The sequence below is a fragment of the Cladophialophora bantiana genome (genome assembly GCF_000835475.1).
Source record: "Cladophialophora bantiana CBS 173.52 unplaced genomic scaffold supercont1.8, whole genome shotgun sequence".
In the NCBI taxonomy this organism is placed as follows: Eukaryota; Fungi; Ascomycota; class Eurotiomycetes; order Chaetothyriales; family Herpotrichiellaceae; genus Cladophialophora; species Cladophialophora bantiana.
The window spans coordinates 538,382-564,129 of record NW_015971582.1 but is presented as its reverse complement, the minus strand read 5'-3'; the positions used below and the strand labels follow the sequence as shown (position 1 = coordinate 564,129).

At 52.3% G+C, this 25,748-nt stretch overlaps 10 protein-coding genes across 10 annotated transcripts; 5 read left to right on the top strand and 5 right to left on the bottom strand.

Annotated features, from left to right (window-relative positions):
• Window positions 1-493: 493 nt before the first annotated feature.
• Z519_05849 (uncharacterized protein) lies at window positions 494-2,161 on the bottom strand (the record flags this gene model as incomplete). Its single annotated transcript, XM_016763589.1, has 1 exon — window positions 494-2,161. One exon carries the CDS (start codon window positions 2,159-2,161, stop codon window positions 494-496), a length of 1,668 nt encoding a protein of 555 aa, XP_016619913.1.
• Window positions 2,162-3,054: 893 nt separating this feature from the next.
• On the top strand, window positions 3,055-4,103 carry Z519_05848 (uncharacterized protein; the record flags this gene model as incomplete). Its single annotated transcript, XM_016763588.1, has 3 exons — window positions 3,055-3,130; window positions 3,239-3,352; window positions 3,457-4,103. The coding sequence occupies 3 exons, from the start codon at window positions 3,055-3,057 to the stop codon at window positions 4,101-4,103; spliced, it is 837 nt and encodes a 278-aa protein (XP_016619912.1).
• Window positions 4,104-5,112: 1,009 nt separating this feature from the next.
• Z519_05847 (uncharacterized protein) lies at window positions 5,113-6,747 on the top strand (the record flags this gene model as incomplete). Its single annotated transcript, XM_016763587.1, has 2 exons — window positions 5,113-6,231; window positions 6,298-6,747. 2 exons carry the CDS (start codon window positions 5,113-5,115, stop codon window positions 6,745-6,747), a joined length of 1,569 nt encoding a protein of 522 aa, XP_016619911.1.
• A 728-nt stretch (window positions 6,748-7,475) lies between these two features.
• Z519_05846 (uncharacterized protein) lies at window positions 7,476-7,844 on the bottom strand (the record flags this gene model as incomplete). The annotated part of the gene is made up of 1 exon (XM_016763586.1): window positions 7,476-7,844. The coding sequence occupies one exon, from the start codon at window positions 7,842-7,844 to the stop codon at window positions 7,476-7,478; it is 369 nt and encodes a 122-aa protein (XP_016619910.1).
• Window positions 7,845-9,151: 1,307 nt separating this feature from the next.
• Z519_05845 (uncharacterized protein) lies at window positions 9,152-9,486 on the top strand (the record flags this gene model as incomplete). Its single annotated transcript, XM_016763585.1, has 2 exons — window positions 9,152-9,231; window positions 9,282-9,486. The coding sequence occupies 2 exons, from the start codon at window positions 9,152-9,154 to the stop codon at window positions 9,484-9,486; spliced, it is 285 nt and encodes a 94-aa protein (XP_016619909.1).
• A 1,083-nt stretch (window positions 9,487-10,569) lies between these two features.
• On the top strand, window positions 10,570-11,115 carry Z519_05844 (uncharacterized protein; the record flags this gene model as incomplete). The annotated part of the gene is made up of 1 exon (XM_016763584.1): window positions 10,570-11,115. One exon carries the CDS (start codon window positions 10,570-10,572, stop codon window positions 11,113-11,115), a length of 546 nt encoding a protein of 181 aa, XP_016619908.1.
• A 621-nt stretch (window positions 11,116-11,736) lies between these two features.
• Z519_05843 (uncharacterized protein) lies at window positions 11,737-15,804 on the bottom strand (the record flags this gene model as incomplete). The annotated part of the gene is made up of 2 exons (XM_016763583.1): window positions 11,737-14,344; window positions 14,408-15,804. The coding sequence occupies 2 exons, from the start codon at window positions 15,802-15,804 to the stop codon at window positions 11,737-11,739; spliced, it is 4,005 nt and encodes a 1,334-aa protein (XP_016619907.1).
• A 1,246-nt stretch (window positions 15,805-17,050) lies between these two features.
• Z519_05842 (uncharacterized protein) lies at window positions 17,051-19,091 on the bottom strand (the record flags this gene model as incomplete). Its single annotated transcript, XM_016763582.1, has 8 exons — window positions 17,051-17,186; window positions 17,245-17,455; window positions 17,506-17,971; window positions 18,025-18,137; window positions 18,192-18,326; window positions 18,378-18,529; window positions 18,581-18,689; window positions 18,746-19,091. The coding sequence occupies 8 exons, from the start codon at window positions 19,089-19,091 to the stop codon at window positions 17,051-17,053; spliced, it is 1,668 nt and encodes a 555-aa protein (XP_016619906.1).
• Window positions 19,092-19,782: 691 nt separating this feature from the next.
• Window positions 19,783-21,345, top strand: Z519_05841 (uncharacterized protein; the record flags this gene model as incomplete). Its single annotated transcript, XM_016763581.1, has 1 exon — window positions 19,783-21,345. One exon carries the CDS (start codon window positions 19,783-19,785, stop codon window positions 21,343-21,345), a length of 1,563 nt encoding a protein of 520 aa, XP_016619905.1.
• Window positions 21,346-21,643: 298 nt separating this feature from the next.
• Window positions 21,644-25,502, bottom strand: Z519_05840 (uncharacterized protein; the record flags this gene model as incomplete). The annotated part of the gene is made up of 2 exons (XM_016763580.1): window positions 21,644-21,750; window positions 21,803-25,502. 2 exons carry the CDS (start codon window positions 25,500-25,502, stop codon window positions 21,644-21,646), a joined length of 3,807 nt encoding a protein of 1,268 aa, XP_016619904.1.
• Between the last annotated feature and the right edge of the window lie 246 nt (window positions 25,503-25,748).

Here is a 25,748-nt window from a genome sequence, read left to right as displayed (position 1 = left end):
TTGCAGAAATAACATCGAGCTGTGGTACTCGAGGGCGTAGAAGGGAAGGCGATGCATTTGGGGTTGAGCATGCTGAGTCTATCTCACGAAGCCAGCAAAAGCTCTCTCCCTTGCATGCATGCGCCGATTCGTTATTCTTCATCACGAATTATTTGTTACGAGATCCTGTCGCATGCTTCAGGCTGCGTAGGACGGACAGAGGTCTGGGACATGCGAAATTTATAGAATACGGGGCCCGGGTTTCATTGGATAACGAGAACCGAACAAGAAGGTGGTATCATCTAACTATGTCCGTAGACCTTATGCCCCTAATTCTTCACATGAATCACGAATCCTGGATTGCTTCTGGCTCTGGCATTGAGGGCCCTTCCGCTTGCTCACCTATTGTGCGCCAGTTCTGCACAGCGGTTTATGAGAAGATCTTCCAAATTTTCCCCCGTGAGACGCTGCTACGAGGACAGCCCAGCCTCGTAGTCGTGCTTTGTTGGCCCTCTCAACCATGACGCCCTGCTCCACTGCCGCTTGGTCGCGTAGTCGCGGCAGGAGGAGCAGTGTCAAGAGGCTTGTTCCCGACCATCTCCCTGTGCGCGTGTATCGTCTTGCCCTTGCCATCCACAGGGACCAGCTCCTCCTCGCGGACGAAAACTGCACCCCGCTCTAGGTCCTCGTCTCCTCCTCGTCCTCCTGCAGAACCACGAGCCGAATCCTCGACACGCGTGGCAATGCCTTCCTCGTCGTCGTCAACGTCGAAGTCACCTCTAGCAGCCGTAGCAGGGACAGCACCTCTCAACTGCGCTCTCTCCCGATCCACCCACCTCCTCCAAGGCTTGAAGCACAGGACGCTGATGCCGCCGACGACGACGAAGCTGCCGCAGATGGCACCGCCGATGACCTCGTAGAGATCACCGGCCTTGGCGACGCCGTCCCAGAACGGGCCTGTGGGGGAGGCGACATTGAGGATCAGCGAGAGGAGCTGGAGCATGCCGATGATGATGGCGCAGAGCACGGTCAGAGATGTCAAGACGATCGAGTAGTACAGGAATGTCAGGGGGTCTTTTACTCGTGCTGCTGTTGGCTGTTGACCTGCTGGTGCCAGCTCCGGCTGTTGTGGTTGCGGCTGCCCTGGCGCAACGGGTTGCATGGCCGATTGCTCAACGTCGACCAGGACCAATGGCTCGTCCGTTGTCATGAAGATTTGCTCGGCAGGTCCGTGGCTCTGGGCCTCTTCGCCTGCGTGACCCTTCTTGCTCGCCTCGTTACCGTCCATGCCCATCGGGGCAACGTACAGACTCATCATCAGCGCCCCGTCGATCGTGTCCACAAGACACATCCCAGCAGTGAACAAAACAGGGAAGATCAAGATAAGCCAGATACTGGTCCCTTTGGCCCCCTGAATGCTGCTAATCCCCAGGAGCGCAATCTCGGAACTCGTATCAAAGCCCATGCCGAAGAGGACTCCGAGGGGGTACATTTTCCACGGACGGTCGATGAGCTTGAACATCTTCTTCAGCACCCGGAAGAGACAGCCGCCGCCTTCGATCTTCCAGGCCTCCTCGGCCTCCTGCTCCGGCCGCAGGCGGATGACCTTCTTGATCTGCACGACCAGCTTGTACAGAATGTATGCGTTCATGATGCCCAGGAGGATCAGGAATGCTGCGGACACAGAAGTCCCGATGATGCCCCCAACGGTGCCGAAGCTGTCGAAGCGCCCGGCGATACCTGCCGCGGTGGCGGCCACCACGACGGACGTGATGACGACGATGGTGCTGTGGCCCAGGCTGAAGAAGGTACCCACCGTCACTGGTCTCTGGCCCGTGGCTATGAGTCGGCGGGTCATCAGGTCAATGGCAGAAATGTGGTCGGCGTCAAGGGCATGTCGAAGGCCCAGCGTGTAGGCCAAGGCAGCGGTAGACAAGAGGTGGGTGTGAGAAGACAGGATCAGGCCACATACCGCCCACACCACGAGGTTGACCAGGATGAGCAAACTGACGATCAAAATGACAGCCAGAGGGAGCTTTCGCAGGTATGGTATGCCGACGTGAAAAGCAGAGAGACGGCGATGTATGTGTCTTTGCCGCCTCTGAAGCCATGACTTCACCGAGCTTCCTGCCGCTGCTGCTGAAGGAGAGTCCTGGTCGTCAACTAAACCAGAAGTTGCCATAGCTTCTTATCCAAGAAAAAGAAGAAGCCCACTGCCGGTTTTCCCTTGTCTCCTTCCGGCTTTCTCTCTCTCCCTTTGTTTCCCCTTCTACACCTACCACAGCAGCAGCAACAGCTGTCGGACAGACAAGTCTTTCTGAGAGAAGACAGACGTCTGTGTGAGGTTGGAGGCGGGAGGGAAGAAGTGATGCTCCGGAAGACAAATCTTGCGCGGTACAGCGAGCAGACAACGATGTATTTTAGCAGACAGACAAGCCTCTCAGGCTCGGCGGGGTCAATGATCAATTGGCAGCAACAGTCGTCAAGTTCGTATACCCTACTTGTTAGTTATGTTACTGTACTGTCCGGTAATCAGTGAGGAATACGAGGAATTGGGGAGAGCCATTGGTGCGGGGTGGCTTGATAAGGTCAAGAAAATATATTATGCATTACCCCTCTATCTCCTTTCGCCCCTGAAATCCCAACCGAAAGAAGCCGGCCTCGCCAGATCAAGCAGGCGAGACATTCTCATTCAGGCAGTCATACCTATTCCTATAGCGGTGGGCATAACTGAGATATATCTGCATCGCGTGCAATCTTCTTAGGAAGGACAGGCATTACTGCTGGCCCCTTCGTAGTGCCACGGAGTGTTCAGCCTCGTGCCCCGCAATGACGGCCAGCGCCGAAAGGCTGGATGGTTAGTCAGCGAGGCTGAAGCTAGTGAGGCTGAGACCCTTGTTGACCCTTGGCCCTCGGCAAGCTGACCAAAGAATATGTAATATAAATTCCATTTCTCCTTCCCTCCCCCCCCTCTCTCTCTCCATTTTATGGGTTATAATATCAACTTTCGACCTCGCCAGGCTGAAGAGAAACCTCAAGTCTGAAGCAATCACATACACAGCTGTTTTCGTCAAGATGCCGTGGCCGCCTCTCCAAGAACGTCTACTGAATCTGCTTGATCCGGGCTACCTGCTCTGGTCCAGCGCTTGTGGTAGGTTATACGTAACCCCTTTCCGCCCTTTTATTTCTCTGCAAAGCCAAGAATACTCATCACCGGAGGGTTCTGGTCTCTGACGAAGTAAAATTAAAATTTTGTTAGCATTTGTCACTACGGCGTTTCAGTTCTATGTCCTCCAGCTTCATCTCCCCTCGGCGTCCAACTTCAAGAATGTTCGGGACGATGCTTTCTCCAAATTCTGGACCAAAGTCACCGGTAAGTTTAGTACCCACTCCCCGATCAATCACGTTTTGCTCGGGGAATGGAGAAAGAAGAAGACGAAAAAGGCGGTGCGAGGTATTTATTATTCCATTCTCCAGAACCGGTCGACCCGCCTCCCCCTCCAAAGGGCTCAGCGACTCTAGTTCCACCGCTGCTGTCCCGCGCTCACGGGGTGGTTCTGGACATCGGGCCCGGATCCGGGTCCTACGTATCGTTATTCGCCGACAACCCCAATATTAGCGCCGTGTATGGCGCGGAGCCGACGCCAGGCCTCCATGTCCCGCTGCAGCAGCGGATTAACGAAGCCAAGCTGACCGACAAATATCACATCCTCAGCTGCACGGCAGACAAGGCCGAGGTGCTGGCCGCGCTGGCAAAGGAAGGCGTCAGGCCCTCCGCTAAGGGCATCTTCGACACCATCGTCTGCGTCCGCGTGCTCTGCTCGGTCCCCAACCTTGCACAGACGGCCAGCGAACTGTACTCGCTGCTGCGGCCCGGCGGCGAGCTGATGATTGTCGAGCACATCCGGAATCCTTGGACCAAGAACGGCAGCATCCTGGGCCGCGCGATGCAGCTCCTCTATCACCTGCTCGGCTGGCCGTTCTTCCTGGCCGGCTGTAACATGGATCGTGATACGCCCGCCGTGTTGAAGAGCGCCGCTCCCTGGGAAGCCGTCGACCTGAAGACCCATTTCGAGTGGACTGCCCTGCCGTATGTCGCCGGCACATTGACAAAAAGGCGATAGATAGTTGGCTTGTCGGTCAATCGAGAAGGCAGGGAGGCATGAGTGCCGAGCCGGAACTTGAAAATGAAGTTCAAAGTTGCAAGTTAGAGAAGTCGAAGATACAGAGGTTATGATGAAAGAGATTATGAGTCCCATCAACTGGGTTTTCTCAACCGATTTACGGCGAAAGGGGCGGCTGGATGTATGCATACATGTCCGGATGCATCCATGCGGTTTTTCTTTGTGTCACAGAAAGGCGGGTAAGCAGGCAGGCAGACAACGCCGCCTCCCGTTCCAAGCTCCTCCAGCGCAAGAAAGGATCTCAGCTGAACGTGATTGACGCCGAGCTGCGCAATGCGAGGCACCTGATCTGGGCTTGGGTTTTGAACGTGCGCCCTGCTCACCTGGACCTGTGTGCTGTCCGTTGAAGGTTGACACCGTGTCTTTGGGCAGCATGATTTATGTGTTTACGTATTGTTTATGTTTGTCGTTATGTGTGTACATATCCAACCTAGTCCTAGTCCCTCTTCTCCCTTTTCTGTTCCTTTCAACAAGCTACCACCCCTCCCTCGTTGCCCCGGAAGGATTATGTATATATGTCTTATGTGAAAAGTCAGCAGCCGTTTCGAATACCCTAAACTCTCCCCCTTTTGTTTTGACCCTTGCCCTGGATTCAACCGGCCGCGTACAGGTTTTAACGCAAGGCTTCCTGTGTTGTTGTCGTTGTTGTCGTTGTTGTTGTTCTTGTCAGCAGCCACTCAAAATGAACCGGAACAAAGAAGGTTTGCTGTTGAAAGCAATGTTTGATTTGACTGATGTTGTTTTTGTTGTATCTGTTTGCTCACCCTGCGTCGTTCTCGCTCCTTCCTTTCGCCTCAGCAATAGAAGGGAGTGAGAGATCGAAATATCAGGGAGTGAGATATATTCCTCCTCACTTCTTAAGTTGTTGGAAACGATCCATGTCTTCAACCCTCCTTTCTCTTTGCAACAACAACAGCAGCAACTTCACATTTCATCCACCCCCCAAACCATGGACAGTGGAAGCAGTTCTCCAGGATCTGCGCCAATAACCCTCAGTCCGACGAGTAGCCCGTCCAGTCTCGACGAAGAGACAGCCAGACACCTGAACTTGTTTGCATCGGAAGACGGCGCAAATGATGCAGATGAAGGACCATCCTCGAACTTCCCCCGCGATCTGGAGGCGGCGCCTCTGTTCTCAAGCCAAGTCAAGCAGCACCTCAATGCGTCGTTTTCGAGGAGTGACCAGGTCCCAGAACTCCCAGCATATGGCCTCTTGGGGCTCCGGACGGGTGCGTTCGACGAATTCAATGATGCCAGGTTGTTGCCGCAAGACCTGTCGCTACAGGATAACCTGATCTACGCCAACATGCAACACCCCTGGTCAACGTTCATCTGCGGCCAGCAAGGCGCGGGCAAGAGCCACACCATGTCCTGTCTGCTTGAGAACGCCCTTATCAGCGACAGCACCATGGGCCGCAACCTGACGCCCATGTCCGGTCTGGTCTTCCACTATGACAAGTTCACATCTCACAGCGCCACTCAGGTCTGCGAAGCCGCCTATCTCAGCTCTCGTGGCATCAATGTGCAAGTCCTTGTGTCGCCATCGAACCTGCCGGCCATGAAGAAGCTCTACCGCAATTTGCCGAACTGGCCGAAAGGTGCCCCGAGGCCGGAAGTCATCCCGTTTCTGTTCAGCGAGCAGCAGCTTAACGTCGCGAACCTCAAGGCCCTTATGGCTGTGGACCCTGATGACAGGAACCCACCGTTGTACATGGCCATCGTCAACAAAGTTCTCAAGCAGCTCTCGCTCACGGGTACCACGACGGGCGTCAACTACAGAGCGATGAAGAAAGCGATCCTCAATGAAGGTCTGACGCCTGCGCAAATGACCTTCCTCGACATGCGCTACGGCTTGACCGAATGGTTTCTCAGGGAGACCGCACCGCAGTCCATCAGAGAACGAGCCGGAATGATCGAATTCAAGCCTCAAACAATCTTCATTGTTGACCTCAGCTGTCCCTTCATCACCGAGTCCGACGCGTGTATGCTGTTCTCCATCTTCCTGCAGATCTTCCTCGGCCGTCGCCACAGAAGCCCTTTGATTATCGCCCTGGACGAAGCGCACAAGGTGAGGCGTGACTGCCCTGTTTTCCGTCCCCGTCTCTCTTGCAAAACATTGCTGACATGCTTGAAGTTCATGACAGAAACCCCAGGTGCGCAAGCGTTCTCCGAGGATCTGGTCCAGGTTATCCGCCAGCAACGCCACCTCGCCACGCGTGTGGTGATTGCGACTCAGGAACCGAGCATCTCGCCTAAGCTGCTCGATCTCTGTAACGTGGCCATTGTGCACCAGTTTCAGTCACCGGATTGGTACAAGGTGCTGAAGCGACACCTCGCGGCCTTGGCGTGGCCGAAGAGTGGAAGCGACGGCCACGACAAAGTCTTCAAGAAGATTGTGAGATTGGGTCAAGGAGAGGCGCTGGTGTTCTGTCCAAAGGCGTATTTCGACGTCGACGGGAGCAGGGGCAATCTCAACTTCAGACCGCTGGAAGACGGATATGCGAAGGTCAAGATCAGAGGGAGGATCACGGCGGATGGTGGAAGGAGCATTGTGGCATCAGATGCGAACCAGGGAGGGGACTGAAAGAGGGGAAGACGTGGTCCGAGGGGACGTCAATATGATGTTGACGAGGCCGTTAGAATGGGACACGGTGATCACACTTCATGTTGTTGCGGAGGTCAGCAACGAGCTTTTGGGATTGTATTGTAGTGAGGACATGTGGTTTTGTTGGGCTCCAGGAGGCTGGGCATCGATCCAATGTTACAAACAACCCCCCAGCCGTTTCTCAATGCGCAAGATATGCATCAATGATCAACCTCTTGGTGCTTGGGATATGTCGGATGTGATTGCAGCAATTCTTGACGAGTAATCAAACAGATTGTGGACATGTTCAGTCTCACTCTGGAGCGGTCAGCTCCATAGGGAAGAGCAGCCATTCTATCCACATTGAGGACTCTTATGTCGCCATCGAGTTCGACATCCTTTTCCGCGTCAGAGTGCCACGTCCTTTACCCGAGCATGCCATTTGGCAAGAGTTCTGTTGGTTGCTGAAAAAAAAAAAAAAAAAAAAAAGAGGGGGCGGTAATATGATGGAATGGTCCCGATGAGGCTGGCGAGACTAGGGCCCGAGTTGTTGCTCAGCATCACAGAAACCATGCGTTCCGTGTGCCAGGTCCAGCCGGATGGCTACCACATAGATCCCGCTATGACAAAGGGCACGCGATGTTGGTGATGTGTCAAAGACTTGGCTTCCCCGGCCTGCAAGCAGAGAACAATGAGCATTATTTTTTGCCCTCAGGGTACCAGCGTTGCTAGGACTTGGAATCGGATTCGGGGGGGTCATGTCCTAGCAACGCTGGCTCTGGCCTTTGTCGGGACTTTTCAATCGCAATCCCATCCGCTCCGGCCCTTTCGGCGGGTTGGGCGAAGTTGCCAGGATTCTCATGCAAATGTGAATGCTTTCGTGGCTTTCCCAAGTTGAGGTCCGTGAGCTCGCGGTTTATGGGCTCACGCTCCCTGCGCTCGAGCCTGAGGCGCCCGAGGCGCCAGCGTTTGAGTTGGTCGATGAGCACACGGTACCGGAGCTCCCTGAGCTCGAGGTCCGCCGATCGCTCCGTGCATGCTTGTGCAAGGATACCTACGCTGCTGGTTTCTTCTGCGTCCTTGAACATTGACGCCATATTTCTTCAAGAATTCGCGTTTCAGGACGTCGTATATCATGCAGTAGTCGTTTCGCACCATGTCAATCTTCATCCGCTGTTCGAAGATCGAATCTACCGTTTCAAATATGACATCTTTTTGCTTGTCAGTAGAATCTCCGGATTCAGCGGCCGCTTGGTGCGACGGTTGAAGCAGTCTGCTAGACTCGAGCTCGTCCAGGAGAAAGTCTAACGCAACCCATACCTCGACAGAAATCCCGAGGGAGCTCTAGTGAATTATTCGAGGAGGCCCTCCCGCTTCGGCCTTTGTTATTTTCATATGTCTGATGATTGTCTCGAGGACCAAAGGGCCGTATTTCGACACCCGGAACGTATAGTGGGAGATATGTTTCGAACTCTCTCCTATCATCACTGGTAGGCTTTTCACTTCATAGCAAGGGTGTGGGTATTGACAATGAGCAAGTAAGCGAATGCTGCACTCTCCGAAGAGTAGTTGTTGTGTTCTCCATATTGTACGGATAATACTGGGAAAACATTGCGCTCGAGGTTTCCAACTCATGCAGCAGCATGACGACCACTCCGAAATCCCCTGTTGTCTGTTGAAGCACCATACGCCAGAAATTATAGAATGGCTCAAAAAGAGCATGTTGAGTGACAATGTATTTCGTTTCCTCTCGACATTTGCCAAAGGCGACACGCTACTCCCTGGTCGCAGGCCTGTTCTCGGTCTGTTGCTCGCCGGGACTTCGCACGTCAGTGACAGATCGTGCCTCTTTCGGACGAGACGGAGCAAACCACGCGCGGTATTAGCGATGATGCCTTACCTTTAAAAAGAACTTGTCTTCCTCTGCAAGGATGTTGACAACCTCTTTTCGGGATCTCCCTTTTTCCACATAAAGCCGTGAATTCTTTTCACGATACAGATCGTATTCGTGACGGGGATGCGTTTGGATTGGCTCTGAGGCTCTCGAGTCGTCACAGCCTGGTCCCCTTGGAGGGACATACCGAAGACTACAATTCCTCATCAATAGGTAGGAAGAGAATGCCTGGCGTATCAACAGTTGGGCCCCTTAAAATTGTCGGCCATTTGGCGATGTAGGTGTTTGAGCTATGCTAGACATTGAAACCCCGATCCTGATGATGGAAAGATGACAGGACGTTGATGACAAGAGTAAAGGTTGAATGAGGCTAAAGCCAATCCCAATACGGGGTATACTTTCCCTTTCAGGAATGGCGGGTTTGGCGGGATAAACAGCCTTCTCTCCGTTCTTCATGCCCAAGGTCATAACAGTCCCCGAGAGAAGGCCGTCCAACGCCATGCCGGCGCCATGGCTGGCGAGGAACTCGACGATTTAGATATGGTCGATATCGCCCCCGATATCTTGATCGCCATAGCGCACCTCGCCACGTCGCTAGGCATTAAGGAGTTGGATACTTTGTGAAGTCGGCCACGCATAGAGACGAATTTGCAGGCCAGCACGGCCTCATCGGATTTGAGACGGAGGGCTCTGGTATCTGTGACTTCTTTCCTACCCTTGTCATCAAAGGCGTGTGCGACTATGCCGACAGCCACAAAAACAAGACGTGGCAGACTTACGCCACAGCAACGGCGGCTGCGGCAACGAAAGCCTTCCTCAAGGAATGGAGGCCCAAGGCTGAGTGAGGCTGGATCTTCGGCGGGTTAAATAATAATTTTTTGTTTGGGTCAGAATCTCTCAGAGAAACGTGAATTGGATAGCCCGCTTCGAGAGCAATACAATGATAGAATATCGGAACAATTAAGATGCGACGCCCGACAAATGATTTGCTTATACTCCGACCCATCGGTCACAGGCAGCCGTGACACCTGATCCCAGAGCCGAGGTGTTGAACGAGGCAATTGATGCAGCTCGTGCAAAATATTTGTGGCGTGATGTTGAGTTGAAGCCTCGGCACCAGCGCAAGGCTGCAGCAGGGGGCGGGGCTTGGCAAGGCTGCAGGGATTGCGGTGCAGGATCCTGTTGGCCGCCAACAAAACCAAAAGGGAAGAATATTCATTGAACATTGTTTCCGACCCAGTTAAAAAGTCGTCCAGATGCTCATTCATGCAAGGTAGTGCGATAGCCGGATCGACCGCTTTTCCGGAAATGATCTTCAAAGTGTGGCATGTTCACGAACCTCTCGCCCGCTCACTTTACTCGGTGGTGTGAGGAGCATATTATGTGCTCAAGTCACTGCACTCTCGCCGGTCATTTGTCAAGGCTTGCCCATGCAGTACCAAGTAACCTGTTTTCCAGCCCTACTAGTAGAGGTTAGCGGGTAAGGTATGAGGTAAGTACCACGGTACGTCAGCCAGCAAAGCACCATCACGCTGCGTTGCTTTTCCAAGGTTTCGCAATTAATGAAAAATACCTCGTGACCCTCCCTCGGCGTTTCTTCTCACCCTGTTGCATGTGTTCGAGTTCAGTGCGCGAATTCCCGCCCATTCCCGGAGGGCTGGGGGAAAACCCAAAAAGAAAAGGTATTTGTACATCCGGACATAATCTCACAGAGCGTTTCGGGGTGCATTGGATCAAAGACTTTTCAAACAAAGACACAGAAATCATCGGAAAACCGACACCACAACAATACACCACAGTTGGCATTCCTCGATTACATCCTCACCCCTCGAACCCATTCGGGGTATCTATCAAGCATACCTGAACAACAACAACAATCAATCAATCCATCCATCCGCAACATCAACAACAAAAACACACAAACAACAATGGGAGTCCTACAACAGACCTTCCCCCTCTCCCTCATCTACTTTTCCCTCGTCTTCCTCTCGGGCGTGATCCTCGGTTCCATCCGCGTCCCGTACCTACAACCACTGATTGGGGCGCGGTACGCCGAGCTGTTCGAGATGCCCATCATGCTGATCATCATCTGGCAGGCAGCGCAAGTGACAGTGTGGAACCTGGAGTCCGGCCAAAGGCAGCCAAAGGGCAGCTGGTGGAAGACCGGGTTGCGGTTCATGACGTCGACGCCCGTGCTGGTTGGCGTGCTGGCGCTCGTGTGGCTGCTGGCCGTCGAGCTGGGCACCAGCGTCATCGCCCAGGTCTCCTGGGGCACCGGCTCCTGGTGGGACGGCATCGTCCAGTACTTCACGGGACGCGACGTCGTCGCCGGCCCCGTGTTCGGGATGGTCCTGTTGGCGTACGCTGCCATGCCGTGCATCGCGTGGCTGGTGCAGACTCAGCAGGACACGGATAAGCTGTTGTGGGACTTTGACGAGTCCTTGGCCGAGCAGGAGGACTACTGCTCTCGGTGAAGAAGAAGAAAAAGAACTGGACACGGAGGCAGCGAAGGAGGGACTTGTTCCAGCAAGCAGCCCCATCACACCGGGAGTTTGCTGAAAGTACCTAGGCTAGACAGGATGCTACAATATGTGTCAGACCACACACGGGAAGGTAACTGGCCAAACGGGGAGAGAGAGACATGTATCACCAACCAGGGGTCATAGTAAAGGCGTTTTGTTTCATACAACGATTTTCATCGAATTCGATCTTTGTGATTCCTCGGTGGCAGCCTTGGAAAGAAGGGAATTGGATGGATGGACGGTCGCCATCCAACTTCGACGGATTGTTACTATAGAGCAAATAAGGCCCTGCCAGCCAGCCAGCCATCTTATCCATCAGGCGTCGTCCTTCCTGGAACGCGTCCCACGATGCTAAGCCGAATGGAACGTGAAAGAGCAGCTCGATTGAGAAGAATTAGCGAGGAAAAACAAAAACCATAAGTTCAATATCCAACCACACAGCGCCCAAATTCGTCCAGCCCAGCAGAGCAATTGTGTGCACCCACCGCCTCCAGGTTTCTAATAACGACCCAACCGAAAGACACGGGCAACTGCGAAGACAAGAACGAGCGTGCGGGAATGCCTCGCAGAGTCTCAATTCCCCGGCCCCTTTACTGCGATCTTCCTCACCCAGACTTTGAACTTTTCCTCTACCCGTCTCTCCTCACCGCTCCTATCGACATCGACTCGCTCAAAGCTCTCTTCCCGAACGAACAGGCCCCAACTCCCCAGCGTCTCCAGATACTGCTCCATCGACTCGTCCTCAAGGCGTCTGTATCCCTCGTTTTGCCAGCCAGGGAGGAATTTAAAGTGCCATGTGAGGTACAGGTCCTTGGCGTGACGGTTTGCCAGAATCGGCGTGGTGAAGAACTCGATCTGGTCTTGTGAGATGCTGGTTGTGACTGGTCCTTCAGCTTTGGCTTTGTCTTCCGGAGACTCTTCAAACAGATCGGCAAACCCATCTGGGTCGGCGTCCTTGGTCTCTTCAGTGCGAATGAGGGGAGTGACAGTCTTTTCCCAATAGACCGCAAACGTCGCGACTCGTTTCACTGCTCTTTGTCTTTTTGCAGCCCGGAAAGCTTTCTTTTTCAGATCCACCAAGTCTCGCTCGATCCATACTCTGGCTTCAACGGTGGAGTCTTCGCCAAGGACAATGTGTTGCTCCATCAATTCGTAGTGTAGCTCAGTTTGCACGTTCACTCTGTCAAGTTCGGTCCCGTTCTTTGACGATGCATACTGGTGAATGGCAGATATTATCTCTCTGACTTTATCCTGCGCCCTTGAGACGTTGTAAGTCTTCATGAAGTAATAATGGTCGGCATTCTTGTAAATCTCCACACCTATGAATGTGCCCCAGACGGTGTATCTGAAGACTTGTCGATCCTCGTCTTCATCAGATGTGGCTCCCGACGCCGCATCGCCTTCGCTATCCGACTCGCCTACAGCATCTCGATCAATAATTGTAGGGTCTGTCGCTACTTCCAGTTGCTGATCTCTCTTGATTTGCATCTGCCGTAAAAGCTCTGGGTCGAAACCTTGACTCTGCAAGGGCTGACTCTTCTTGAGCTGCATCTGCTTCAGGAGTTCTGGGTCAAGCTTTTGTTGATTGGATGCTGACTTTTCGAAACGCTGGCGTTGTAACGCATGAGTGCCTGCTTCTTTTTGGCGCCCATCTTCGAGACGGTTTATTTCGTCAATATCCTGTGCTTCTTCCATATTTGATTCCTTAGGCATTCGGCCGCGAGCCCTTGTCACCGATAAGACATCGTGTCCAGCCCCAAAGACAAACTCCGCACCATCGTCTTCTTCACTATCATCTCTGTCTGCGTGCTGACCAGCACGCTCGAGCTCTGTTTCAATCTCAGCAACTCGGTTCTGAATTTCCTCCACTTCTTCTTGGTCAGCTGTTTCAAAGAGTTTTAGCTGAGCTCTAAGTTTCTCGATGAGTTCCTCTTGACGATTGGCTTGCGTTTGTCGGTTCTTAACCGGGTTGCTCTTCGGTGGCTTACTTCGGATAATCTGTGCCCCTTCGCCTGCAAAGCGGACTTGTTTTTTATTGGCATTCTCTTCTTTTCGTTCTTTAGTTCGCTCCTTCCTGTGGCCTTTGGTCCTCGCGTTGTGCCGCTTAGTGCTCCGCGTACTACGTAGCACTCCCCAGTGGTCAATTTCCTCTTGGACTTTGGGTGTTTCATCGTCGATGATATCAATATGCTTTTGACTGAAGGTGCGCCTCATTTCCGTTAAGACTGCAACGTCGCTCGGCTCTTCCGAGATTTCTGCTGCCTTTTGTACCCGTCTCCTGATATTGTCGCGAATGTCTTGGATACGTGTCCTTCGCATCTTGCCGGGCTTCCCCTGCTCAATGACGAGAGTAATAAACTTCCCAATCTCATAAAGCTCATTGGTTTCCGTCTGTATAGTTCTTTCGGTTATTTCGCGGTCCGAGAAGCATCGTAATTGTGCGAATGTCCAGAACACCCCCCCAAGAGCGTCTAGGTCTCTCTTCCTTTCCTTTGCAACTTCGTGTTTAACAATCACTTCTTTCTCCTCTTCCGAGTATTGGTCAAAATTCTTAGGGAGGGTTAAGCCTCCACTGGGACCTGGAGGAAGGGACGATGCTGAATGTGCGGTCGGTTTTTGCCTCACTTGGGATTTTATGTCTCCAGGATCGATAGGCGATGCGCCTCGCTTTACTGTAAGCGTCTTATGGCTAGGAAGGGGTCGACCGGACACCTTGGACTCGCTCTGATGGTCATCCATAGCTCCTCGCTTCGCCGCCAGCATCTCAAGACCAGAGAGAGGCCGAATGGATAGACAGCTTTTGTCTTTATGTCCAGCACTAGCCCTAACACCCAATCCATTTTGTTCTCTTTTGGGTTTCAAAGGGTTCGCGCGATCATCAGGTGTTTTTAGAATATCACCGCGTTGGGCTCTAGGGTCAAGGCCGTCATTTGTGGTGAACTGATCACTTAGGATCAAGTTGCTCACGCTTCCCCCAACCGTTAGCCTGGAACATTCAGCCTGTTCTGCCTTACAGAAGCGCTTCTCTTTTGCATCTAGACTTAGCCCTTCAGAATTTGAGGCTAGACCGTGGCAGCCTTCCACGTGCAAAGGTGGAGATTTATTTCTGAAGGACTGACGTTCATTGTCACTATTCGACTGTCGGCTTCGCGTGCTGGCATCCCTCGTGTGTTGGTCTGTCCTGTTGTAGGTTTGATTAGTCAGTACCCTGGGGACTGGATCGGACTGCTCGCTTCTGACCTACTTCAATTCGTCGCATATCTCTGTCCGAGCGGGTCCTGAGTTCTTTTTAATATGCTCTTGTACCATGGGTCCCGAGTCCTTTCGAACATGCTCTTGCGCTATATCCAAGAGATCATCCCTGCTCTGCGCTTGGGGGTCATCGTCAGAAAACAGGTCGTTGTTCGAATTAGTATCAACATCCGCATCAGAAAATGCCCCACCCCGATCCGAGAATAGGTCGTTATTAGAGCCGTTGTCGGCCTCCGTGTCAGACAATACGTTACTTTGCTCCGAGAATAGGTCATTGCTGGAGCTGTTGTCGACATCCGCATCAGATAGCGTCTTGCATTTTTCCGAGCTTGAGCTACTACTCGGTAACGCTAAAAGCCCGCGTCGCCGTAAGGCTTTCTCTCGGAGTTCTCTGCTGCGTTCTGCTCCAGCTTCTTGTTCTTTGAGCATACATTCGCGAGCTTGCTTCAAGATCCATTCTTCTTCAGTTAACTTCGGAGTTGAACCCTTTTTGGGTGGCGCTGCTGCTTCTGACGTCTGCTTGCCCTGATGGAATCTCGATAACAACTTTTTCAGTCGCTCTCCCTGTTCATCTGCAGTCTCACCTTCACCGGAATTCTCTGGACTCACAATCTTTGACCAGTAGCCTTGGTCTTCATGGTCAGCATCTTGATAGAAAGATGAACCGGGATGGGGATCAGGAAGGAAACAATTTTCGTCATCAGTGAGGGGGAAGCCACCGTGAAACGGATTGACGAATCCAAACTGATTCTTTGTAAAGGTCTCGAATTTTTGATTAGCGATTTCGCTCGCCTGTTTTGTGGGAACAAGACGACGCTTCTTCTTTGGCTCCGGCAAGGAGGGTACGGGACGTTTGTTGAGAAGGTCCTTGGACTCGATTGTTGAAGGGTCCGGAAGTATTGAACGAGCCTTGTGATTTGATGGAGAAAGTGACCGATAATTGGTGAAGGCACCGTGAATTTCTGCCAATGAAGGCTCCATGTCGAGAGCAGGAAAACTCGAGTCCGTCTTAGGATTGGGCAACGAGCGAGGAGGCCTTTTTGGTAGAATCGACTTTTCAATGTCACACGACTCGTAGATCTCGTCAGAGTCGTCAACGATCAACCAACCAGTTACCTGTGACGCTTGTAATTTGACGATCTGACGACTTTCGACTCCGGGCAGGCACCTCGCTGGTGTTGGAGCCTTAGATGACATGCTGTGCTGCGAGGCAAAAGTGATCCGAATTGGTTGCGGGTGGTCTGATGAAGAAGCAGCTGTCTGGATTGAATCTCGATACGATGAGGTCGTAGAGGTTGGCGGTGTAAGAGGATGTCGGACGAAATTACTGTCAAATTGATCGGAGAGAGGAGGGAAGTCGCTGTCGAACCTCGAGTTATTAGCCCCCATTGTTGCGAAACATTGGCTGAGACTGAGGGTGCGACGGATAGTGCTATGTATAGGTCCCGCCAAAAGCTGAAGAGCAAAGTAGCGACCCTGCAAGCAGCAACAGAGCAGAGTATGATCGAATGATGAGTAGGTCAAGTGAGCTACAAGAGATGGCTGGTCAGCTGCGCGGAGCGCGTGAGATCTGTCACTTATGCTGAGGCTTGGTGAATTGAAGATTGATGGCAGATCTCGAACTCAAGTCGCAACAGAAGTATCCAAGCGTCGCCAAGTCAACGAATTGTCCCACACTTGGATGTGCTGTAACATCGAAGAAGCTAAGTAGATGAGATAAAGTAAGTGCTGTAGTATTTGAAGATACAGACGGACTGATGAGGTCGATAACTGGAGTTGAAGTCCTAAGGACTCCGAGAAGAGAGGAGAGTGGCTGAGGTGTGCAGGAGAAATGTAGGTCGGCTGGAGGGCGACGCCGACCTGAGCAAAGAAGTCTCTTTTTCAGATCATAAATACCGAGCAGAAATGGACAGAAGATTGACAAATGGCAAAGGAAAGAAGTCTAAGATAGATCCAGCGAATGTAGTGAAACAAGAGGTAGATGAGAGTCTTTAAAGGGGATAATATAAGAGAAAATTCCCAAGGATGCCATACGAAAGATTGGAGATATTCAACTGAACAGATTCAGATAGCTGCGAGAGTCTGTCAGCTAGAATTTTGAGGAGAGTCAGGGCGGGTTTCGGAAAGTGGAAAGCGTCTGTCTTAAAAACGTGGACCTTGTTCAGGGAAGACAACCCAGGCATGTTTCCTTCTCTTGTCTCCGGAATGAATGTCTGGCAGGAAGACAGATGCGGTGAGCGGGCATTGTGAACCCAGCTGGTCCGGATGTGACTAACCCAAGAGGTGTTGGTTTTGCCCCATGTCGTGGTATGAGGCAGACGGCGTTGGAGCACCTTCTCGACTTGTGGGCATTACTGCTGAGCAGATTGATTATAGCGAGATACAGTATGTCAATGGGGGAGGCTATGGGAGAATATGGATTGAAGTTGGGGTTAAAATGCCAAGGAATGGAGCTAACGCGAGGCTGAAGGTCTAGGAGACGAATTGGGACACATCACAATCGGCCTGCCAGCCTTGCCAGAAACGACATTGTCGGTTCAAGAAGCGAGTACGATTTTATTATTTCCTCCTCGGTATTGTCAAAGTCCGCGGCTACCTGCTCAACACAATTATCTTTGGACGCGATTCCTACACTTCACGCTTCATATACGACGTCCGTACCCACGCAGCGGTTGCAGACAAATAGGTTCGTCGGATCTCTGGCCTCCTTGACCTTTAACAAGCGGTCATAATTGGATCCCCAGAAGACTCTCTGCCAGTTAGGTTCAAAACTGTGGGTATGTTAGGCACCGGAGAAATATCGTCAGGGTCAAAGGAGCTCAAGCTTACGGATTTGCTTCATTCACATAAGTGCCCGCATCTGGTCCCGCAATTTTGGCCCAGCGCTTGCTCATCTCAACGAGTTGGAGCCTCTTCTGGTGCTTCTCGGCTTCAGGTGCCTCGTCTTCCCAGTTTGTTCCGAAGCTCATTATCGCTCGGCCGTCCCGCCACGATGGGTGGACTGAAGTGTTGTCTCGCATTGCCGAGTTAACGTGTCCAACTGAAAGACGGTGTTAGGAGAAGTTATTTTAAACAGGGGTCACTACTGACTGAAATTGAATGACGGATAATGTTCTGGACCAAACTCCAACATCATGTCGATAATCTCACCTGACTTGTTAAATGCCATATCCGGAGTAAGAAGTCGAGATGAATCCATAACGTTCATGGCGATATTTGGATCCTGAAGAAATACATTGCAGTAGTCGATCCAGCGAGGAAAACTGAAGTTGACCATGGCGAAGTCCGTGCCATCAATCTGTCCAAGTCGCTGAAAGGCAGTGGAACCTTCAGACAACTCTGCTTCGGTACCTCCTGGTCGAATGAACAGGCCAGAAAAGCCATTGGTAAGGTACCCGTAGCCTGTATAACCAGCGTTTGTCATGTTCACCAATGCACCGAGGGAGCCTTCTAGGACTGGACGAAGGGTCGAATTGGTTGTAGCATTGATCTGTATTGCCGCAACCTGAATGTGGGTGGGTTCGGGATGAGTTCGATAAGTCACCGAGGTTATGACCTACTTCCAGTCAGCTTGAACGAGCCTCATCCCTCTGCTCCATGTGGACTAACACCCCATGTGCTTCCTCCTCCGCCACGCAAGGCATAGAAGTAGTCCGGATCAGTATACTGATTGACAGTCACATGTTTTCCCTGTGCGTTGACCAATTTGACTTCCAATACATCTGCCACCATTTCGTCAGCGATGTCCAACGGCCGATGATACTGAAATAAATTACTATCAACGCCCAGACCATAGAGATTGGACCAGGCAGAGTGACCGCCCCCGGTCAACCATCCTCCGGCAGCGCCAACTGTCCTTGCATGACCGCCAACCACGATAACCCGCTGTTCAGACGCAGCCCGATACACATCTAGAGCTGTTAGCAAAGACACCAATCGGTACCTGGAAAACATATATATACCTAGCCACTGCTCCCCTGCTTGCAATGTAACGGCTGGAACACCTTGGCTCCCGGCAGGAGCTCCCTCGACGATGTAGCTGTCTGTCCATTGTCTTCCTTTCAAGTTATGAGTCCATATAGAGAAAGAGCCTTGACCACTCGACCGTCCGAGACTATGCCAGGGCTTAGACATTACGTATGTCAATCTCCCGAAGTAGACTTACTGGTCATGACCGGTATTCTTCACCACAAGGTATAGATGCTTCTCGTTGGCGAATTTGACTGCGGCTTCGATGTCTGCTACAGTTGTCGCCGCCACAGAGTAATGTGGAACTATTAGCATCAGCATCGACTTCAGAGACTTTAAATCCAATTTCGGCTCGCATTACCAAACCCTGGTTGGCACGGTGTAGTCCTTGACGAGTCGATGAAGCACTGCTGGTTGCCTAGCTCCCATACGATAGCCGTATATGCCCCAGACTGATTAGTTCTCCAAAAACTATTGTCCCATTCCTGTCTTGCCTGCTTGCAACCTTCGGCGTCAAAGTGTTCTTGGTGGCAAACAGCTGCTGAGGGAAAGGTTCGTACGAGACGGCCTGAGATACTGTTGTTAAATTTTTGCCATGCCTGCATATCAGGCCAGCAAGGGTCTCCATATCTGCAGCGTGGTCGGCGCGGGGGCGTAGAAGCCCAGCAGACGTGTGGAATAAGGAGAACCAAGATGTATTTGAGCATTATGATAAGCATTGCAGATAGCACCGCTGGGGTTCAAACATGTATTCCAAAGTGGATATTGAAGAGGCAATAAAGCAAACTTATATACTTGCACACCTCGCTTTGTTGGCAGTTCGATTTGCGAATCGTTACCACCTAATTGCGTGAGGACGCGAATACGAGCCGTTCGATTGTGGAAATGCTAGACATCAAGGAGAGGAGCAAGATAAAGCATCCAGTGGGTTTGCATATTCCCAAGCAGCATTTTTCAAACGCAGTATTTTTCGTATTCGAGAGAGTGCCAATTGAGGGGTCGGCGTCAAAGATCCAAGTTGCCTGGAGTCAGCCTCGCCGGCCAGAAGTATGACGCGGACTCGGCCGTGGCACCAAGATCCCAGGATACGAATACGACGGGATAGCGATCTGCAGAACATTCGATGAGGGCAATCAGCCAGGCCAAGGAAGTGCGGGAATGGGGCAAATGAGAGGCAGCCTTGAAATAGGCTGGCAACATCAGTGAGAAATAGAATAAAAATGGGAAGAGAATGAAGTCAAGTTTTGCATTGTCGAGCGAAAGAATGAGGATGCCAAAAAGGGTTTAGCTTCAATTAAACACGACGCGCCGAACTTGACGCGCTGAAAGGCCCAGACTGCCTCAACAACCATTCAATCATCCAATATCTTCCCCCTTCCCCAACCAGGTCCCAACGCCATGGCGCCCAGAAGATCTGAAGAGCCCAAACGATTTGAACCTCAGCCGCTGCTGACTCCTCTCAATGACGAAGCGCTTTTTCTCCTCGGCCAGCTCCAACAAGAGAGAGACCGCGAAATGAAAGTCCGTGAATATCTGAAAAGGGCCGCAGAGCGTCTCACAGACATTACAGGAGAACTCAACGATCGGGCCTACCTCTACAAGATCAGGCACTCCAAAATCATAGCTCGCCGCATAGACGCTAGGGGCACCGAGAATGCGGCAGAAGATAACACAGAGGCGGATGCGAGATACGAAGAATTTCAACAAAGGGTCGCGGCTCTCACGAAGAGGATGGACTTGAGTATCCGCGGAGTCATCGACGATATGGCCTGGCTTGCCAAATATCCTGAGACTCTCAAGACGGTCGTGGAGAAAGCGCACGACACAACGGAAGAGCAGCGGAGCAATTCCCAGACGGCAAGTCCCACGCCATTAAGAAGAACCAGGCAAAGGGCCATCGTGGACGATGGTTACAGCGGCGATGAGGAGCAGGAGCGCACAGAACCCAGGTCGTCTCCCCGCCGGGCTCGCCAGATATCGCTGTTCCCGAGAATTCAACCGGTTGACACGCCACACATCCAGCTCTCAACAGCCCTGACTCAACAATCGCGGGCATGGGCATCCAAGACCCTGACAGAGAGATACGCACGCAACAACGACTACAGGGGGTGGTACCGAGTGCTGTACGACGCCAACAACCCAGGAGAATCCGCGCCTCCCATGCCCGACGAGAGTCTGTGGTTCGCCGCAGAAGAAGGACGCGGGAGCTTGTCATCTAGTCATCGTCTGCGAAGGCGTCACGCCCTTGATCGACGCTCAAGAGGCACGAGCGAAGCAGGATCTTCGGATGACAATGACCTCGAAATCGCCGCCGAGAAAACCCGGCTCAAATGCCCTATCACCTTACTCCCCTACGTCGACCCAGTGACCTCGAAGAACTGCAACCACAGCTACGAACGCGATGCCATCCTCTCGATGCTGACTACTTCGACCAGTTTCGTGCCCTTCACGCCCACCCAACTCGCAGAGCTGAGCCAGCTGGGTGACAAAAAAAGGTCCCAACGCGAAGGCCAGATCCGCGTCAAACAGGTCAAATGCCCTGAATGCAACGTCCCCCTTGTGCAGGACGATCTGGTCGAGAACCCAGCCCTGAAGAGACGCGTCGCGAGACTGCTCGCGCAGGCACAGAAGGACGATATCGCCACGAGCGACGTCGACAACGGCGACGACGAGAGTGACGGCCGCGAGGGTATAATCCGCGGCACGCAGAAACGGCCTGTAGGCCTCGGCTCGAGCCCTTCCCCTACTCGCAGGCACACCCCGAATCCGATCAAGGCAGAGAGGGAGTCCCGCGCGGCGGAAGTGGGGATGATTCCCCAGACGCAATTGGCGGACGAAGAGGACCGCCGCATTCCGAGGATCGCCTCGCAGCAGGAGCGGCCGCGTCCAGCTCCTCAAGGCAGAGAGCGGACAAGGAGAATGAGGCACATCATGGATGTGGATGATGCTGACGATGGCTGAGATACAATCAGCTGAACTTTGAAGTTCAAATTCAAGCTGAAATTGAACTCCCACTTGAGATAGGACCACGTGTCCCTCCGTGGAAGGTCAAATGATTGAGGGAAGGAAAGACGTGACATGTAACGAAGAGTTCCGCGTAGAGATTGACAACTAACGACCGATCGAGATTACAACACAATGCAGGGAAATGCCTCTTATCTGCAAGGCTGCTCAAAGGCGGACACCGCCAAAATGATAGCCTAGGTCAACGAATGCATTTTCTATGAGATGGCTAGCCATCGATTTATGTCAGTCCTTGTTATTCGTCGTCCGAGTCGTAGTAATCGTCATCCGGCAACAGACTTCGATATCGTCGACTAGCGAGGTCCTCTTCGAGGCCTCCCTCACTCTCGGGATCAATGTATCCTGTCCAGAGGTTAGCTCAATTCTCTGTTATCACGCAACGGGAGACACCTACCGTCACCTCCACAGAAACTCAAAGCCACTGGCAGAAACACCAACGCATGGGTGCTCGCAAGGATCACGAGCGCCAGCCAGATGCGAAAGTAATAGACCTCAAAGATCTTGCTCCTGGTGAATGCCAACACAGCCACGCCGACGAACTTGGTGACTGTGATACCGCTGAAGACACTCCCACCCACATTAACTAACGCCGCCCAAGCTCGGAGGTCCCTTGCTCGGAACTTGTGCCTTGCCCGCTCCATGATCGACTTGCTGGGGAACATGAACGCTCGAGCAATGTGTGCACAAAACTCCACTCCGATGCCCACACAGATAACCAAGTTTACCAATGATACCGCATTGAGCGACACGCCAGCCACCGCCATGACACCAATAACATCCACCACAATCATGACGACTGTCATGGCGACAACAATCCCCGTAAGTAGAGAGCCCAGTAACGAAGAAGAAATGACAAATATAATTGCAATAGCCACACATAGAAGCGTCGCAGTCAAACGAACGATGCTGCTATACTGGTCGAAGAAAATATAGTGTTTGCTGTAAGGGAATACATCGATGTTGTGACGTGCAGAAATATCATCTGCTATCCGCCTGGCTGCTGCGTACGAGTTGATAAAGTCGTCCTGGCCTTGTAAGGGTGTATGGAACGTTCGGAAATGACTTGCCGGAATATCAGTATTATTCTTGTCGATGACCACAGCATTTGAGTAGGCGGCTTGTCCCCCATTTGGACATTCTTCATCGGTAGGGGCATGAATCCACTTCCTCGCATAATAGACGAATGCCTCCCCTTCAGGCATCCCAGAGAGAGTGATGTTCCAGTCGTCTTCGCCGAAGCAAGTATCCCCATCGTCATTCTTGCAACAGTCCGAAATGGGGTTAAGCCAATAGAAAAAGTCATCAATCCAGCTTGCCGTGGCAGCATTGATATAACTGACGTTAGGGCGTTTCGACTCTTGCTCAAGAATGTACGCTAGCGAGTACTCGTCGCATGTGGTGAACCTGCCGCATAGTTCTTGTTGATGTTCTCTCGCCGTCACGTTGAGATGTCGGGTGACAAAATATACCGGTGGTCCAGATCCAAAGTAGTCGTACAGGTCGTTGAAATACTGGATCATGTACGAATCGTCAGGTATTGCAATGCGCTGGTCGAGTCCAAGTTGCACCTTCGGAACGAGCGCAATCCCGGCAGCGAAAATGGTTACGAAGAAGGCAACAACGAGGGTTTTGACCTTCTTGTCTAACAAACTTGGTGCATATACTTTGCGGACGAAACGTTGCAACCAGCCTTCCTCGTCACTGCCAAAGAAATGGCCACCAGGCATTCCCGTGGAATTAGCTCCCCTGACCGTCACACACGGAAAACAGTCTGCCCGAAGGCTCTCGACTCGTCTTTGATTGAGGGCCAAGACGGACACAAACATCGTGACCTGCAACACAGCATTGATGAATACAGCACCTGCGGCATACGCCGCGAAATTCTTAACCGCAGGCATCCCCACAAACGCGCCCATGGCGAAGGCAATCGTCTCGGTAGATGCAGACAGGAGAATACTGGGCCCCATTCTTCCGAGGGCCTTTGCAACACGCACGTCAATTTCTTCATCTGGGTGGCTGACATTGACACGTTCAAACTCGTGGACAATCAGGAAGATGTTGTCCACGCCAACGGCAAGGACCAAGAATGGAATAACTTCGGCGATGATGAGCGTAACTTTCACTCCGGCCGCAGAAAAGAGGCCAACCGAGCCAGAGACAGACATCAGCACGATCAGAATACCCACGACACCCAACGTGAACTTGGACTGGACGAAAGCATTTGCAGGGTTGCTGAGAAGTGACCTCAATGACAGAGTTGTCGAGCCCAAGGAGAGCGAGGCATAAATGAACATGACAACGTAGCTGATGGCCACAATTTTCGCATCTGTGTTGGTCGACTTGTTGAGCTCTTCTTCCAGACTGATCTCGGTATTGAAGGAGAGCCGCAGCCCGCGCGCTTCGGCGGATTCCTGATAGATAAGAAGTTCGTGCTTAAGGGCGCGCTCCCACTCTTCTGCCCTCGCCTCTCCCTCAGTGCCGGGCTGATCATTGTTGACAACCCATGTTGTGATCAATGCTTTTGCATCGGCTACGTCGTCAATGCTACCGTAGCCCCCAAGGACCCGTCCCGGTTGAAGAGGATCCATGAACTCAGGGAGGCACATCTGGTCACCGGGATGAGCTGCGCAATGCTCGATTTGTTCTTTCCAATCATCCATCAGGCCCGCACCAAACCACCCGCTGACAGACTGCACCACACATGCAGAGCCCGTTGGTTTGAAACAAATGTCGTCAAGCTTGACGCCGTTCTCGGGTGACATCATCCGCGAAATGCGCTGTTCGATGTCAAACCACCATTCGAGGTTATTGTAGTTCAAAACCGAGCTGTCAGGGGACGAGTCGTTGACGAGAAACGCTTGCTCTGTCCTGTAAAATGGACCGAAACTCTTGTCGAAGAAGGCCTTCTCTTGCGCAGCATCCGAGTTCGGACTGACCCACAGTCGGACCGGATCCCTTTCGACTTCAAATCTCAGCCACCCGAGACTAAGCAGTCCAATCAACACAATATTTGTACCAATGGTCAGGGCCGGGTAACGCGCGCAGAATCGGCCCAGGGCATGAAACCCCCGGTCCAATACCTGGTTGAGGTAATAATTTCTCTGCGGGCGATCGAGGACTCCCGCATTGTTGACGAGCTCGCCCTCATCCTCGTCGTCGCTAGGGGCTGAATCCTGGAGCAGTTGGAGCCTCTCGCTCTTCCACTTCTTGTGTCTTTGGTACGCCACATGACCGGAAATAGCCACAACAAGAAGCAGCAGGCAGATCGAGTAGATGATGATGACGGCGAAAGAGAGGCATGGAAGCTTGCCGATGTGGCAGGACTCAACCGAACTGACTGGCTCCAACGTCGGGCACACCTCGGGGCAGTCAACGCAGCTGCATCGAAACTTGGGGTTGGTATCGTTGCAGGCATAGACACGAGGATCGGCAGCCTCCATACCCTGGCCGTCTTCCGAGCGAGGCTCCTCGAGAAAATTGATCTGGAAAGGGCTTCCCAGCAACTTCTTGTCGCCCAAGAACTTGAGAAATTCTGTGTAGTTGGTTGCGCCGCCTCCGATGAAACTCATTGCCTTGCCACCACTCGCACCGTTCTTTACCTCTTTACAGCTGTCATAGAACCCACTTTGGTATTCTTTCGACCATATGTTATCCAGCTCTGTGACCACGTCGTTGCCGTTGGAGGCCTTGCCGATGTCGGTGACATTGACGAATAATGATTGATCGGGAGAGCAGGTAAATGTGCAGAATATGTTGAAGAAATTCTCTTTGCAGGCCGGACACGATGCGATGATCCTTTCGGCCAGTTTTAGATTCTTTTGGAGGGCGTCCACTTGGTCCTCGTCACAACAGACATCGGTTTCTTGCCATTTTACTCCGCATAAACCGACCAGCTTTTCGCGCACAATGTCTGGAGGCGCCGCGGCTTTTCCGTTGTCAGGACAGGGTAGATCAGAGCCGAAGAAGCCTTGTTTGCCACAATGGCCACGGATGGCGCATCGGCCGGCTTCATGGAGAGGCGTAGGAGAGCACAGGCCAAGCGGGGCAGCGGCGATGGCAGCAAGAGCTGCAATGGCAGGAGAAGAAAGGCGCATCGAGCTTGCTACCACTTCGGAGGTTGAGTGGATGTTTCCAGACCGGGAGGTTGTCGTTGGTTCGAGTCGTAGATGGTGAGCGCAGGTTATGTCATCCTGAACAGAAGAGAACGGGGGCGGCGTATAAGGGAGATCTTGGAGCGTGAATCAAAGGAGAGGGAAATGAGGTAAGAGATTGAAGGAGAGTGCTAGTGTGTAGAGAAGAGAGGATGAGAGACGCAGTCGTTTGTTGTTTTTGCAAGAGAC